General features: G+C 39.2%; 1 protein-coding gene across 1 annotated transcript in view; it reads left to right on the plus strand.

The window, feature by feature from the left end:
* Window positions 1-16,755, plus strand: part of tenm1 (teneurin transmembrane protein 1) — a 561,054-nt gene that overhangs the window by 480,672 nt on the left and 63,627 nt on the right. Inside the window, exon 23 of the mRNA XM_061901744.1 lies at window positions 8,641-8,795. Coding sequence (XP_061757728.1) covers window positions 8,641-8,795 — 155 coding nt within the window. The remainder of the gene's footprint in view (window positions 1-8,640; window positions 8,796-16,755) is intronic.

Consider the following 16,755-nt stretch of genomic DNA (forward strand, 5'->3'; position numbering starts at 1 on the left):
ACATTATTGTGTTTGTTACCTTCTTTAGACTTCTGAATAATGCCTACCACCCTAGGACCACCCTTTCTAGATATATAAATATTTGTATTTTAAACATTAATGATATATGCATATGTGAGTGTGAATGTTGTCTGTCTATCTGTGTTGGCCCTGCGATGAGGTGGCGACTTGTCCAGGGTGTGCCCCGCCTTCCGCCCGATTGTAGCTGAGATAGGCGCCAGCGCCCCCCGCGACCCCGAAAGGGAATAAGCGGTAGAAATGGATGGATGGATGGATATATGCATACTATGCATATATAAAAGAAGATTGTTGTAAAAATAAGTTGGAATTTCACAAGAAAAAGGTCACAGGTTCACAAGAAAAACTTAAAATTTTGGCAGTGTTATAATGAAAGTCGTAATTTTACTCAACACAAGTCAAAATTTTACAAGAAAAACTGACCATTTGTCCAATATCATGATAAAAGTTAGAATTCCACTCAATAACAGTCGCAATTTTACAAGAAAAGATAAAAATGTTGGCAATTTTATGAAAAGAGTGGTAATTTTACGCGACAAAAGTCACAATTTTATAAAAAAAATGTTGGCAATATCATAATAATGATCAGCATTTTTACTTGGCAAAATTATGACTGTAGTCATAAATGTACTCAAAGAATGTGACTGTTTTTCTTTGAGTTTTTTAGTAATGCGGACGTTGTACCGATCCGTTGTGGTGAAGAAGGAGCTGAGCCGGAAGGCAAAGCTCTCAATTTACCGGTCGATCTACGTTCCCATCCTCACCTATGGTCATGAGCTTTGGGTCATGACCGAAAGGATAAGGTCACGGGTACAAGCGGCCGAAATGAGTTTCCTCCGCCGTGTGGCGGGGCTCTCCCTTAGAGATAGGGTGAGAAGCTCTGCCATCCGGGAGGAACTCAAAGTAAAGCCGCTGCTCCTTCACATCGAGAGGTGCCAGATGAGGTGGTCCGGGCATCTGGTCAGGATGCCACCCGAACGCCTCCCTAGGGAGGTGTTTAGGGCACGTCCAACTGGTAGGAGGCCACGGGGAAGACCCAGGACACGTTGGGAAGACTATGTCTCCCGGCTGGCCTGGGAAGGCCTCGGGATCCCCAGGGAAGAACTAGACGAAGTGGCTGGGGAGAGGGAAGTCTGGGCTTCCCTGCTTAAGCTGCTGCCCCCGCGACCCGACCTCGGATAAGCGGAAGAAGATGGCTGGATGGATGGATGGATGTCACTGTTTTACAAGAACAACAAAAACATTTGCAATATTGTGATACAAGTTAGAATCTTATATGACAAATGTTACCATTTTTAGATAAAAAGTAATCATTTTACATAAAAAGTAATATTTTATAAAAAAAATATTGAAATATTACAGAAACAGAAAGAATATGAGAAATTGTTCCCAATTGTATAAGAAAAAAGTCGACACATTGTGAGAAAAAAACTGCTTTTAGTTAATTTTTTTAAAATTGTTTTTTAATCTTTATTATTTACTTCAAATTATTACAATATGTCTCTATATACAAATTAATTATTTATTTTTTTATTAATTTTGGCCATAGGGGGCGCGTTTCAATTTCTTACACACATTTATTACATATGTTGTCCAGAGGGGGAACACTTTTAAAACTGATACACAGTTAATTTGAAAAATCTCTTCTTTTTTGGGACCACCCTAATTTTGATAGATATCACCACCTAGGGTGCAAGTGAGACATAGTTTATTAGATTCAATGATTTTCTGTATTGGGACCATGATTTCGGTCCTAACTTGTTCACCGGTCTTCACATTGGAGGTACTTTTTCTTGTTGATGTCTCAAAAAGGGTAGAAATAAAAGAACACACACACACACACGCACGGATTAAGATATGCATTTGCAAATTGTTTTGCTACAAAAATACTACCATATTCAGAATCAGAATCATTTTTATTTGTCCGTTCCAACATGTACAAGACACATCAGAACTGAAATTACATTTTCGGCACAGTCCCGCAAAGAGCAGACATACGTTACGAGACCGCCGACGGATCAGCCGGTTACAGCGCTCCTTAAAAAGATAAGAAAAGGGTGACATTAGGAGAGGGGGGGAGTAAAAAAAATATCAGTCCAAGGCTAGACCCTCAGCAGAGGTCTAGCCTGAGTCCAAGGAAAAAACCTCACATAGCATGGCATACATTAAACATACATACCAGGGACGGCGTGGCGCAGTGGGAGAGTGGCCGTGCGCAACCCGAGCGTCCCTGGTTCAATTCCCACCTAGTACCAACCTCGTCACGTCCGTTGTGTCCTGAGCAAGACACTTCACCCTTGCTCCTGATGGGTGCTGGTTGGCGCCTTGCATGGCAGCTCCCGCCATCAGTGTGTGAATGTGTGTGTGAATGGGTAAATGTGGAAGTGGAAGTAGTGTCAAAGCGCTTTGAGTACCTTGAAGGTAGAAAAGCGCTATACAAGTACAACCCATTTATCATTTATTTATATATCACACCAACTTGCAACAGAGGGAGGGGTGGGTTTGCGCAGGCCCACTGTTCGCTCTGTAGCGCTGCTCAGCCATCCACAACCCCAGAGGAGATAAGCGGTGGTGAAGGTGCTGATTCAAGGGTCGGGGTCATGTGTGTGCTTATATGCCCAATTAACTCGGGAGATGTGGTGATTGTTTTTGTATGGCTGAGGCCGATAAAGTTCGGCTACAGATGTTTTTGACAAAAAGGAAGGTCAAAAGCGTCTATCTTTGAGGAGTCTTCAGGAGATTTCCTTCAGAACAGCTGTGCATTGGTTTGAGATGTCTCTCTTACATAATGCCAAGTGACAGGTGAAGAAATGGCAATGCCAACAGAAATGGAAAGAAAAGGTATCGAAAATCTTTCGAAAGAGGAAAACAGGACAGAGACATCATTGAAAGGTCAAAAGTTGCTGATTTGATACACTTGTAAGAGATAAAACAAAAAAAAAATGCGTATCGAAGTAGATTGGGTATTTGGGGGTTGAGGCGATTAAACAGCAGGACGGGTGTTGCTGGCGGAAGATGTGTGGGTGATGTAATCTGTCTGTGTCAGAGTGAAGATGAAGAGGCCAGCAGGGAGATCTCTGCAGTTCACCTCCTGGCCTATGGAGGAAACACACTGACCCTGACACCCCCGCCCTCCTCTCCTCTCCACCTGCACTATTTACGAACCACAGGGTCGGTCCAGGGTTGCGGGCTTGAGGACACGTTTGACAGTGTTGAGGGGACGCAAGAGTGTGCATGCTCATGTTGAATGTTATGTTTAGATGGCTTTTGTATTGTACGTCAAGGAGGATGAGCCGTCAGTGCTGCCGAGGGAAAAGAACAAATCATTTCTATCCACCGCTCTGTGGGAAAATGAGTGCTGCATAATCACCAAGGACAAGGTTTGAGGAGGAAAGAATACACTGGTGACAATAGTCCAAACGGCTGAATGAAGAAGTAGCTTTAGCTTTACTGCACACACAGTTCTATTCAGTTCAATTCAAAAACATGTATTTGTCCCCATGGGACAATTAAAAGGCACACAGAGTACTAGATGAGTAAATGACGACAGTGCGCTATATAAAACATTTAACAAAAGATGAAGTGTCAACTAAAGAATAAAGTGTCAAGATGCAAGTACAAAGTAAATATTCAAAATTACCAAGTTAAGTACAAAAAAAAAAAAAAAGAACAGAACTTTCCTCCAGAATGTCTTATCTTTGTTCATGTATTGTCAGATTAAACATAAATTGAGCTGTTTGGCCAAAATACCCAACAATATGTTTGGAGGAGAAAAGGTGAAGCCTTTAATCCCAAGAACACCACACCTACTGTCACGCATGCTGGTGGTAGTATTATTCTCTGGGCCTGTTTTACTGCCAATGGAACTGGTGCTTTACAGAGAGTAAATGGGACAATGAAAAAGGAGGATTTCCCCCAAATTTAGCAGGACAACCTAAAATCATCAGCCCAGAGGTTGGGTCTTGGGCACAGTTGGGTGTTCCAACAGGACAATGACCCCAAACACGTCAAAAGTGGTAAAGAAATGGCTAAATCAGGGTAGAATTAAAGTTTTAGAATGGCTTTCGCAAAATCTTGACTTGAACAGTGTGGATAATGCTGAAGAAACAAGTCCATCTCAGAAAAAAAACACACTTAGCTGAAACTACACCAATTTTGTCAAGAAGGGTGGTCAAAAATTCAACCAGAAGCTTGTGGATGGCTACCAAAAGCGCCTTATTGCAGTGAAACCTGCCAAGGGACATGTAACCAAATATTAACATTGCTGTATGTATACTTTTGACCCAGCAGATTGTATCACATTTTCAGTAGACCCATAATAAATTCATAAAAGAACCAAACTTCATGAATTTTTTTGTGACCAACAAGTATGTGCTCTAATCACTCTATCACAAAAAAATAAGAGTTGTAGAAATTATTGTTAACTCAAGACAGCCATGACATTATGTTCTTTTCAAGTGTTTGTAAACTTTTGACAACGACTGTATATGCATTGGGCTACGTATGTATGTACAAGTAGGCAGATACCCAATAATAAAGTGATGATGGTTTATGGCACATTAGAATACAACAACAGACTAAAAATATGTTGGGCAGACCATTTGGAAGCTTCTCTATATTTTCATGGATTAATGTCCGCTGCGTGGCTGTTGCTTTGGCGTGAAATCTGAAAGCTGTTTTGGAATGGTGCAGACCTCTCTGCTACTCAGCAGGGCATGTTGTTAATGGTTTGTTTTTTCCCGATTCCGTGGGTGTTCCATTGTTTTCTGCACTCACTTTCTCGGTGGTGCTTGGAGTGCAGGATTGTTAGGATCCCAGGATGTGTGCTGTGGACAAACATTAAAGAATCTTAACTCAAATTATGCTCGCAACTTAAAGCATATCAAAAAGTCGAGAGAGAAAAAAAAAACGGATAAATAATAGTAATTTGCTTGTTATTGAGTATTTGGTCTCTTACCAAACAGCCACAATTATGGCCCACGCATGCCAACAACGTGACCATGAAGCACATCAATTAGTTATTTTCCTTTAGGAAAGTACTCTTTAGCTCGTTATGTGGAGGCAAGGTACTTGTCACACAAACAATCTCTTCCATGTAAACCTCTCCACCACCATAAGCGCTGTCTAAATACCTCCGGGATTGGATTTCAGACCCGCAGTAGACTGAAATTCACTCGAAGATCATCACAAGAAAGCAACCACTATTGATGTAATTATTTAAAAATGGATGATATGTAAGATGTCAGTCAGTCATCCTCTCTCTGGAGCTTCATGCGAGATTTTATCTCATGGGGTAGAGATGACTCTAAGAGAGTTGGGGGACCAGCTCAGATTTACAAGAAATGAACTGGTTAATGATTTCAAGAGAGTTGGGACCACAGTCACTAACAAGACCATTTGTAGCTAGGGTTGGCTACCAAATTCGGTACCTGGCTGAATTATGACGGTGCTGCCAGATACCGATTCACGTAAAGTCAAACGGTGTGATAATTCGATACCTTTGTTGCATGGGACTTCCTGTCCGGATCAAGCACTTGGCCGTGAAACAAGCAGTCAAGCACTCAGAGCAGAGATCACGATATCGTCATTTTCTATATTGCACTGACAAACCCGCAATATATCGAGTATATCGGTATATTGCCCAACCCCACATCCATCCATCCTTTTTCTACCACTTGTCCCTCACAGGGTTGCGGGATAGGCTGGAGCCTATCTCAGCTGCACATGGGCGAAACGCGGGGTACACCCTGGACAAGCCGCCACCTCATCGCAGTGCCAACATAGATAGACAGACAACATTCACACTCACATTCACACACTACGGCCAATTTAGTGTTGTCAGTCAACCTATCCCTAGGTGCATGTCTTTGGAGGTGGTAGAAAGAGGAAACCCATGCAGTCACAGAGAGAACATGCAAACTCCACACACTCAGCCCAGGATTGAACCCAGGACTTTCGTATTGTGAGGCACACGTACTAACCCCTGTGCCATTATGCTTGGCATGATACATCATATTTGTATTGCTCATACTTTTTTGCACCTTAAATTATGTGATTGCTTTGGATTAAAGAGTCATATACACGTGGGGCAAAATAGTATTTAGTCAGCCACCGATTGTGCAAGTTCTCCCACCTAAAATTATGACAGAGGTCTGTAATTTTCATCATAGGTACACTTCAACTGTGAGAGACAGAATGTGAAAAAAAAATCCAGGAATTCACATTGTAGGAATTTAAAAAATATATATTTGTAAATTATGGTGGAAAATAAGGATTTGGTGAACCATTCAAAGCTCTCACTGATGGAAGGAAGTTTTGGCTCAAAATCTCACGATACATGGCCCCATTCATTCTTTCCTTAACACGGATCAATCACCCTGTCCCCTTAGCAGAAAAACAGCCCCAAAGCATGATGTTTCCATCCCCATGCTTCACAGTAGGTTTGGTGTTCTTGGGATGCAACTCAGTATTCTTCTTCCTCCAAACACGACGAGTTGAGGTTATACCAAAAAGTTCTATTTTGGTTTCATCTGAGCACAAAACATTCTACCAATCATCTGCTGTATCATCCATGTATCCATTTTGGTCTAAACTCAACTTGTCGTGTTTGGAGGAAGAAGAATACTGAGTTGCATCCCAAGAACACCATAACTACTGTGAAGCATGGGGGTAGAAACATTATGGTTTGGGGATGTTTTTCTGCTAAGGGGACAGGACGATTGATCCGTGTTAAGGAAAGAATGAATGGGGCCATGTATCGTGATATTTTGAGCCAAAACCTCCTTCCATCAGGGAGAGCTTTGAATGGTTGACCAAATACTTATTTTCCACCATAATTTACAAATAAATTCTTTGAAATTCCTACAATGTGAATTCCTGGATTTTTTTTTCACATTCTGTTTCTCACGGTTGAAGTGTACCTATTTGAGATGCACGGATAGGCAATTATATCATCCGCAACCGCATCACTAAAGTCGTCATCCACCCGCCGTACACCAGAACCAACATTTTATCATAACCGCAACCGCCCGCCACCTGCCCGTTGAAATACATCAGAGGTCGGCCACCTTTACCACTCAAAAAGCTGTATAAAATAGTCAGGAAGTGTCATGGATGCAAAGGATTCTGGGTATTTGTTGTATTGCGGTTATGTTGTGTTACTGTGAGGATGTTCTCCCGAAATGTGTTTGTCATTCTTGTTTGGTGTGGCTTCACAGCGTGGCGCATATTACTAAGAGTGTTAAAATTGTTTATATCACAACCATTAGTGTACTCTGTGTCACCCAGTATGCCTTGCAGTCGTTTGCGTGTGTCTGCAGAAGCCACACACAACATGTTGCTGTACTGACAAGCAGATCGTACATGCTGTAGAAGGCGATAAAGCCAATGGCTTCATAGCACGTCCAAATACTCATTAACTGGGTGATTGCCGGCAGTCATTTTAGAGAATGTTTGCGTCTCCTATTGTCTTCTTCGCTTTGTGACACGGGTCCTAGATGGCTCTTTGAATGGTGAAGGTTACCGATCCCTTAACCATGTACAACCGCCACCCGCCCTAATCTAAGTAAAATCTATTTTTTTCGTCATGTCACCCGCCCGACCCGCGGTTTATCTGCGGACTCCGCGGATGAGACCGCAATCCGCGCATCTCTAGTACCTATGATGAAAATTACAGACCTCTGTCATCATTTTAAGTGGGAGAACTTGCACAATCGGTGGCTGACTAAATACTTTTTTGCCCCATTGTATTTGCAAAGTCTTTTGAGGCATTACTGTGATGAACAGCTATGCACAAACGCTCACCATAACGTAATGTTTAACCATAAGCCAAATGTATTTTTAAATAGTTCAGGAGAGTGCATTGGAGATGTGAGTGAGGAGCTCTGAAATATGGCTGATTGTCGCTGATGTTGAGTGAAAGCAATCACAGCGAAAGCGGCAGAATCATAGGTGAGGGTTGAGTCGTGGAATATTGCTGAGTAGTTGAGTCAAAGGGCCCATTTTCTGTATGAAGATGAGGCGGGGATGAAGGTCGCTCCTCATCCATAACGGATGATTCATTGTCTGCCCTGACCTTTAATACCTCGACTTGCCGCTCTCTCACTTCCTGCTGCAGAGCCTCACTGCAAGGAGAGTTCAAGTGTACGCGACTCACAGCCGACACACGCACACATTGTGTTTTCATAAGCGATGTGCAAATATACAAGCAGAGGGAAATGCACAGGTGTGTGCAGGCTTCAGGGGTGAACATTTCTAATGTACATTTGCAAGCGTCAAATGTCAAAAGTTCACAGCAGCACCCTGCTCGCATCTAATGTGACAAATAAGCTCTTCCTGCAGTCGTATTGTTCTAATCCCTTTAGTGGTCTCCGGGATGGAAATATAATTGCATTTCTGCTGTGCAGTGCCTTTGATAAGACAGCCGCTAGCTGAGCTGAATGTCTAACTGAATTGAATGCCGCTCCAAAGTCCTGTCCTCTCTTCACTTTACTCCTCTCCCCTCACTCACTCCTCTCCATCGCTCGCCTTTTTCTTTCGTTTTTTGGTTTTTGCCGTCTTATCCTGGCTCGATGCGTCTGTCGTCTCCAAAGCTCATTTCCCATTTCTTTCTCACCCACCCAGGTATTGCAGTGGATAAAAGGGGTGTCGTCTACTTTGTTGATGGCACCACCATTCAGAAGATTAACGAAAGAGGTTTGCTTTCCACTGTGATTGGTTCCAACGGACTGATGTCAACGCAACCCCTAAGCTGCGATGCACGCATGGATATCAGCCAGGTAAGCGGCTAATGGCGGAAAATGTGCAAAAGAGTCTTAAAACCACATTGAAAATAAACTATAAGAATAAAGTGATTCTATAACAAGAAAAAGTTTTTTTAATTTTTTGGGGGGTAAAAAATCTTAAGAGAATTAAACAAGAATTTAGAGCCTTGTCTACCCCTTTCTGTCAAAAGTTTACAAAAGTCTAATATCAGGTGACTCTCAACCCTTTTATGCATACATTTTGATGAAATACTTCAGATCTTTTTTCAGTGTTGTTCTAGCCATGAAGAAACATTGTTTAATATATTTAAAAACAGGCATTTTTTAATATTTTTTTAAAAATGTCCAGAGGTTTGGACAACACGCATTTTGGAAAACAAGAATAAAATATTATTTTCTGAACATAATAGAATATATTTTGTTGATATTTAACAGTGTTCACATATTTGAACATATTCAAACACTGTTACATGCATATTAAAACTATTGAGCCTATTAATTTCAAAATTAACTACTTTGAAACATTAAAATATCCAAATAAAAATTGTATCTTATTGTAAGTCGCAGTTTTTTTCATAGTTCGGCCGGGGGTGCGACATATACTCCGAAGCGACTTATGTGTGAAATTAGTAACACATTACCGTAAAATTTTAAATAATATTATTTATCTCATTTGCGGAAGAGACAAAGAAAATGTCAGCAATCGTCACAAACACGTCAACCAATAACAATTCGGCGGGGACGGGACATGGCAGAAGTACATTGTGGGTCATGGAATGCTAACTGCTATATGCTAATGCCGTAGCTATTAAAATGGATCATTTCATTGTTGGCGGTAACTCATAAAAACTGAGAAGGGCTGAACGAAAATGGCACCGTAAAGGAAATCATGTACTGCAGATGACACAATATCAAATAATATTATTTATCTCATTCGCAGAAGAGACGAAGAAAATGTCAGCAATCGTCACACACACGTCAACCAATAAGAATTCGGCGGGGGAAGATCATGGCAGAAGTGCATTGTGGGTCATGGGATGCTAACTGCTATATGCTACAGTCGTAGCTATTAAAATGGATCATTTCATCGTTGGCGGTAACTTATAAAAACTGAGAAGGGCTGAACAAAAATGGCACCAAAAAGGAAATCATTTACTGCAGATTACAAGCTGGATGTAGTGAAATATGCAGCAGAAAAAGACAAGAGCAAGCGGCGCATACTTTTGGAGTTGGCAGAGTTGTTTAGAAGCGACATCGAGGAAGAAGATTTCCTTGGATTTATTGATTAGGAGTGACAGATTGTTTGGTAAACGTATAGCATGTTCTGTATGTTATAGTTATTTGAATGACTCTTACCATAATATGTTACGTTAACATACCAGGCACCTTCTCAGTTGGTTATTTATGCGCCATATAACGTACACTTATTCAGCCTGTTGTTCACTATTCTTTATTTATTTTAAATTGCCTTTAAAATGTCTATTATTGGTGTTGGATTTTATCAAATACATTTCCCCCAAAAATGCGACTTATACTTCTGTGCAACGTATACCTGTAGATGTTTTGTTCCTTCTTTATTATGCATTTTCGGCCGGTGCGACGTATACTCCGGAGCGATTTATAATCCGAAAAATACAGTACTACATTCTAATAAAATATTACATTTACAATATTTTAACATACAATAATTGATTTGCATAAAATATGTTCAAAAACTACAAAGTAGCAGCAATACTATAAATTGCTGTCAACATAACTAGCAATGCATGATGTCCAATTTAATGGATACAAAGCGGTAGAATATGGATGGATGGATGGATGGATAATTATTCACAATTTCCTCAATTTTACAATTATGTTACTCCTTATTGTTGTCTGATGTCCCCATTTTCTTGTTTTACCTGGAAGGGTCTCCTGGTATAAAAGAGATGGACTGATATTCCTCATGTATTAAGAATTGTATGAATTTCCAACTAAAATATGTCATACATTCAAATTCCTTCCTTCTTTCTTTCTTTCTTGCTTTCTTTCTTTCTTTCTTTCTCTCTTTCTTTCTTTCTTTTTTTCTTTCTTTCTTTCTTTCTTTCTTAGTTAATTTCGAACATGAACATAAACGCACTTACAACATAATACATCAAACAATCCCACATCATTTCACATCACATCATGTCCAAAAAGGAAAAGGAAGGAGCAAAGCTAATTTAATCCTTCCCCTTTCCCACGTCAGAGCGTCTACAAGTATTGTATATACATTCATCCACTGACCTCTTTTATAATAAAATGACATCCGTGAATGAGTAATACAACAGTTTTGTAATATGTAATTAATTAATTCAGTCATTATTAACATACTGAGATGAAGAATATCTTATTTTCAATAAAGTTGAAAGTGTTTCTCATAATTCTTCTTCTTTGTACTTTGTAAGCACTAATAATTTGAACAGCCTCTTAAACTGGATTATATCATTACAAAGTTTAACTTCTTTACTTAATCCATTCCATAATTTAATTCCACATACTGATATGTTTTAAGTGTTGTACGTGCATACAAATGCTTATATTAGATTTTCCTCTAAGGTTACATTTCTCCTCCTTAGTTGAGAAGAATTGTTGTACATTCTTTGGTAGCAGGTTATAATTTGCTTTGCTGTTTCCTTGGCCCAGGACATTCCCCCTTGTAAATACGCAAATCATATTGAAATTGGCCATTTGCCAGAGATCTGCACGCACTGGCCAATCAGAATTCAGTAGGCATCAGCAGTAGGTAGGGCTGTGAATTCTTTGGGCCCCACACTTTTGGATTTGATTCAATTATTAGGGGTAATGATTTGATTTAGAATCAATTCTTGATTCAAAATCAAAATGTTTAATAAAATTGAGTGCCAGTTCTATGATTAACTACATTCCTCCATAAAATAGATAAACAGCTCTAATACATTGCTACATCACTTTAAAGGAAACTGGTTTGGTTTTAAAAAATTATACCCAAACATTTAATAAAGTGTGTTGGACCCAATTTAGCAAATTAAATTGTACAACCTGAAAACAGTGTCAAATTTAATGAACAGACCATTTAAGCAAATTTGAATCGTTTTTTTATTTCTCCCGTTCATGAAAGTGAAATCACAGAAATTTTAAATTCTCAGAAAAACAAGAAGTCAACAGACTGCTGTTACTTGGACTTTTCTCTGATCAAGGAAATTGTTGATTTTATGGTTGTTCCCTTCACATATATATGCAATATTTCTTTTATAGAAGGTGTCTTCCCAATGAAGATGAAAACGGCAAAAGTTATTCCCATCTTCAAAAGTGGAGATGAACATCAGTTCACCAACTATATTTCTTTACTATCACAATTTTCAAAAGTCCTTAGAAAAGTATTTGTATCAAGATTAGACAGTTTTATTGATAAGCATCACTTGCTAAGTGAACACCAATACGGTTTTCGATCAAACAGGTCCACTTCCATTTCAGTGTTGGCGTTTTTATTGACCTGAGAAAGCCCTTTGACACCATCGATCACACTTTACTTTTAAACAAGATGCAGAGGTATAGTGTCAGAGGTCTTGCTCATGATTGGTTGAAAAGTTATATTGGTGTTATATAATTCATTCGTACTCCCATATCTTAATTATTGTGTTGAAATCTGGGGTAACAATTACAAATCAAACATCAATTCTATGTTCTTACTTCAAAAGAAACCGATTAGAATTGTAAATTATGCAGATTATCATGACCCTACCAATGCTCTGTTTATTAAATTGAAAACATTAAAACTGCACAATCTTGTTGACCTCAACACTGCAATTGTGACGTACAAAGCTCATAACCACATGCTGCCTGAGCGTCTACAGGGGAGGTTCAAACCTAGGGAGAGTCCCTATGACCTCAGAGTTTCAGCTGTCTTTCAGAAAGCAAACATAAGTACGAGTTTAAAAAGTAGATGTGTTTCTGTCAGGGGGGTTCAACTGTGGAACAGCTTGGATGATTCCTTAAAAGGTTCCAGTCTTGGAAAAATACATCACTCTTGAATCAACACAGTAGTTAATACTATGATCAATGTTAATTAAAAACTAAATGTGAGATATACTGTAAATATAATGGAAGCATAATAGTTCGTATATTGTATATAATTGGTGCAAAGTTCAACATGTGTACAAGGATATTTCACATGCCTTTACTGTGTATTATATAATTGAACAGTATTTATGTTGGGTACAATGTGTATTTATAATACGTTGTGAAAAGGAAATTTCATATTTTTTGGAAGCTCATTTTGTACTTGACTTTGTTCATAGGGTTAGGCGCACTGAGTGTTCAACTTCAGCCTAAACCCTTTCGGTCTGCAACCTTTTTTTATTTTATTTATGAATGTACATTTGTTTGTTTATGAATGTACATCTGTTTGTTTATGTAAAACTGTTTGTTTATTTTGTTGACCATTGACCGAAGAAATAATAAACAAACTAAACTAACTAACTAAACTAAAGTCAAATACAAATAAGGCAAGGATTTTTGATTTTTTTTTTAATCGATTAAGAATCATTACATATAAGAATGTTTTTCGTACACCCCAAATAGGAGGTGCTTCTTTCTCGTGTTTCGAGCGAACAAAGGAGGAGTAAGTGTCACTGCTGTGGAATCAGGGAACCACACACAGAAACAAATAAGAAATAAGTGGTACATCATCAGGAAGAAGGTGAAGAAGAAGATGGATGTGGAGAGTTGATCGGAGATAAAGTAGCGCTCATCTGGTTTGAAAAGTTAGCCGCTGTAATGGTGTAAAACTTTAGAAGAGGGGGGTCCCCCTGATTACCCCCAAACTAAAATATAATTTGTTTAACTGACAACAAAATGTGTTCATACAGTAGCCTGCTCACAGCCGGATTAGAGTTTCATGTGAAAATTATGCAATATTTGGTTTGCAATCTTTTATATTTCAACCAGCCAGCATATGAAAAACGGATACACATGACTTGGACTGTTGTTTGAATACTCAAATTATTTTTTCAACACAAGAGAACTACTTGAGGTATCAGCCATATGTGACACAAAGTTAAACCAGTCCTCCACCGTCTCTGGTGCTATTTGTGCCGCAACCAGCGGCTGCTGCAACTTTCTACCGGACTGGCCAAGCTGGTGCTGGAGTCACAGGAACACATTGTGACAGCAATAAGTGGCAAAATGATCGCCTCGATAAATTAATTAGACTTAGACTTAAACTTAGACTTATTTTCATTTTTATTGTCATTAAAATTTGAAATTACAGTACAGCTAAGAAGAACATTTTGTTGCATAAGATTGTTGTAGTGCAGGATAAAAGAGCAATAAGGTGCAGATATAAATAAATTGATTATTGTACAGATAAATACATTGCACTTTTTCATGTGCATCCACGTTTATGGATGTATGTTATATTATCTTTATATTCCAGCGAGTTGATTCATTTTTTGGGGGGCAATTGAGGGGATTATTATGATGCGTTCAAGAGTCTTATGGCCTGTGGGAAGAAGCTGTTCTGTTAAAGAGGCTAAAGTCCAGCAGTGAAAACAGTCCTTGGTGGGCGTGGGAAGAGTCTCTCCAGTTTTTCTGAGATCTGGTCAGGCAGCGGCTTTTTGCAATTTCCTGGATAGAAGGAAGAGGAGTCCTTACTGTATGATCTGTTCCGCCATCCTCACCACTCTCTGCAGAGACTTCCAGTCTGAGGTACTGCAGGCTCCAGTCCAGACAGATATGAGTACCTCTGTAGAATGCGGTGAGAATGGGGGGAGGGGTCTTCACAAATATTAATATAAATATGAAGCATAAAATACATTGGCGGAAAAGTGAATTGTGCGTCTTTGCCTTGAACTTTATACATTGTTGAAATCACCTTTGTGTGTCACCAAAGTATCTTCAGCCAGTAGAAATGTGCATACGTAACGCATTAAGTAGACGTGAGGCACCACACATTTCCACATCTAATTCACTTTCGAGACATATCCTGTTTGCCGTGAAAAAAAGGGCGTGCGCCGGGTTTTTGTGCGTACGTAAGCTTAATCATGAGGCCCTTGCTCTGCACTTCTGCTCGACAATTTTGTACTTGTAGAGGTTTTTACACTCACAACAGCTGACCAGTGGGTCACAGTGTATGGCAAGACATAATGTAAGTTTGCAAAGTTGGCAATAAATACTTGTGTGAATAGGAAAAGTGGAACATAGATTAAGAACTTGGTTCATAAATTGAAAAGTTAGTATAGTGAAACCCATTTCTCCATAAGAAAAAATGTAAACATGAATAATGACTTCAAGCATTGACTTAAGTCTATTTTAGTAGAAGTTTGCACACTTTGAACACAATATCAAGTGCTATACAGTACTACATATCAAACAAACAAAGTGGTGATGAATCAAAGTTCTATTTAATAGCAAAGCCAAAACAACAACAAACAGCTCAACCGTCCTAATTTGTAGCTGCCCTGCCTACACACACATTGTCACTAGCCTTATGGTGCACATATCGTTTAAAATCACAAAACTCTTTAGCTTTAACAAAAAGATTGCTACAATGATTCAAAATAAATGAATTCACTTTACCTTGTCGTTAATCTTATTGTAGATTCCGGTGGGAAAAGGGGTGGGGAGGAAGATCAGTGTTGACATCGCATCCACTTATATTGAGCCAGCAAAACTAGAATTTTTTTTTAATAAAGTTTAAAGAAAAAACATTTAAAACACACAAAAAGTATTAATGAGCAGATTAGCAAACAGCTGCCCTGCTGAACTGGAAGATTAGTCCGCCCACAATGGATATGCTGCCAGGCACAAAATGGGATGGAGACAAGGTTCGTACACCAAAGCATATTTTTTTATCCGATCTGTGGTTCGTAAATCGAAAAGTTCGTAAATCGAAAAGTTCATAGAATTTTAGAATAGAATAGTTTTGTAAAACAAGTTTCCACTGTACAACTTTTAAATAGCTGTGCACTGTCTCGACTACTATGGATGAAAATAAAAATACGTCATAATATGTACAGTATGTAGGCTTTACACTAAATTTCACCATGACTGAATGTTTTGACAAATAAACACCATCATACATTAACATCATCACCAGTATAACCAGTCAAGTATGATTTTGTTAATATTCAGTACTATGACAAACTGATATCAGCTCTTCTGTTGAGTTAAGTTAGAAGTGTTTCCCATTTTTTTTTTGAAACTATGACTTCTCGAAAGCCTATGTTTTTTTTATCTCCAATGTTACATGTATTATCCTTTCCGTGAGGCCCTGACTTTGAGCTTTCACACAACAGCAGTCATCCCTACACGTGCTGTTTGAATTTGAACAAACGTTAGGTCGCTCTTTATAGTTTGTGTCAAACAATTAAAGGATCCAAATCAGCAAGACAACAGCTATTTGCCTTTTATTTCTTGCAGTCAGTGACTGTGGTGCCAATTTAAAATGCTCAAAGAAACTCCGTGACTTCATTAAGGTGTGAGTGTGTGTGCGTGTATGTGTGTGCATGTGTGTGAGTGCGTGTGACTGTGTCTGAGTGTGACAGTGAAGACCAAAGGCAACTAATTTGATCAGCCAGCCTTCAGATCACTCTGCTGACTTATATCAGGCCTATTACAGCAGCAGATGAATTATAGATGAAGTGCAGCCTCGCGATCTCTAACAAACAGACACGCACACATTGAGATGCAACTGGCTTAGTGCATGACTCTGAGTGAGATGGTGTTCAGGCCAGGTGAATCTCCAGAGATAACATTGCATGTCTTTGAAGAGGCTGGTACAATCCTCGTGTTAGTCATCATCCTCTGCCGCACATCTGACCGTCATCATCGTCCATCTGTGTTTGCTCTGTAAACTGCACTGACCTCAGACTGGAGCCAATATTGATCAAAACCTCTGTAGTTACATAGCTCGGCAAACAAAGCCTGGCTAATTTATGCTATATAAAGACAAAATACTGGCATTAGTTTTAGTGCA

This window comes from Nerophis ophidion, linkage group LG05 (genome assembly GCF_033978795.1).
Source record: "Nerophis ophidion isolate RoL-2023_Sa linkage group LG05, RoL_Noph_v1.0, whole genome shotgun sequence".
In the NCBI taxonomy this organism is placed as follows: domain Eukaryota; kingdom Metazoa; phylum Chordata; class Actinopteri; order Syngnathiformes; family Syngnathidae; genus Nerophis; species Nerophis ophidion.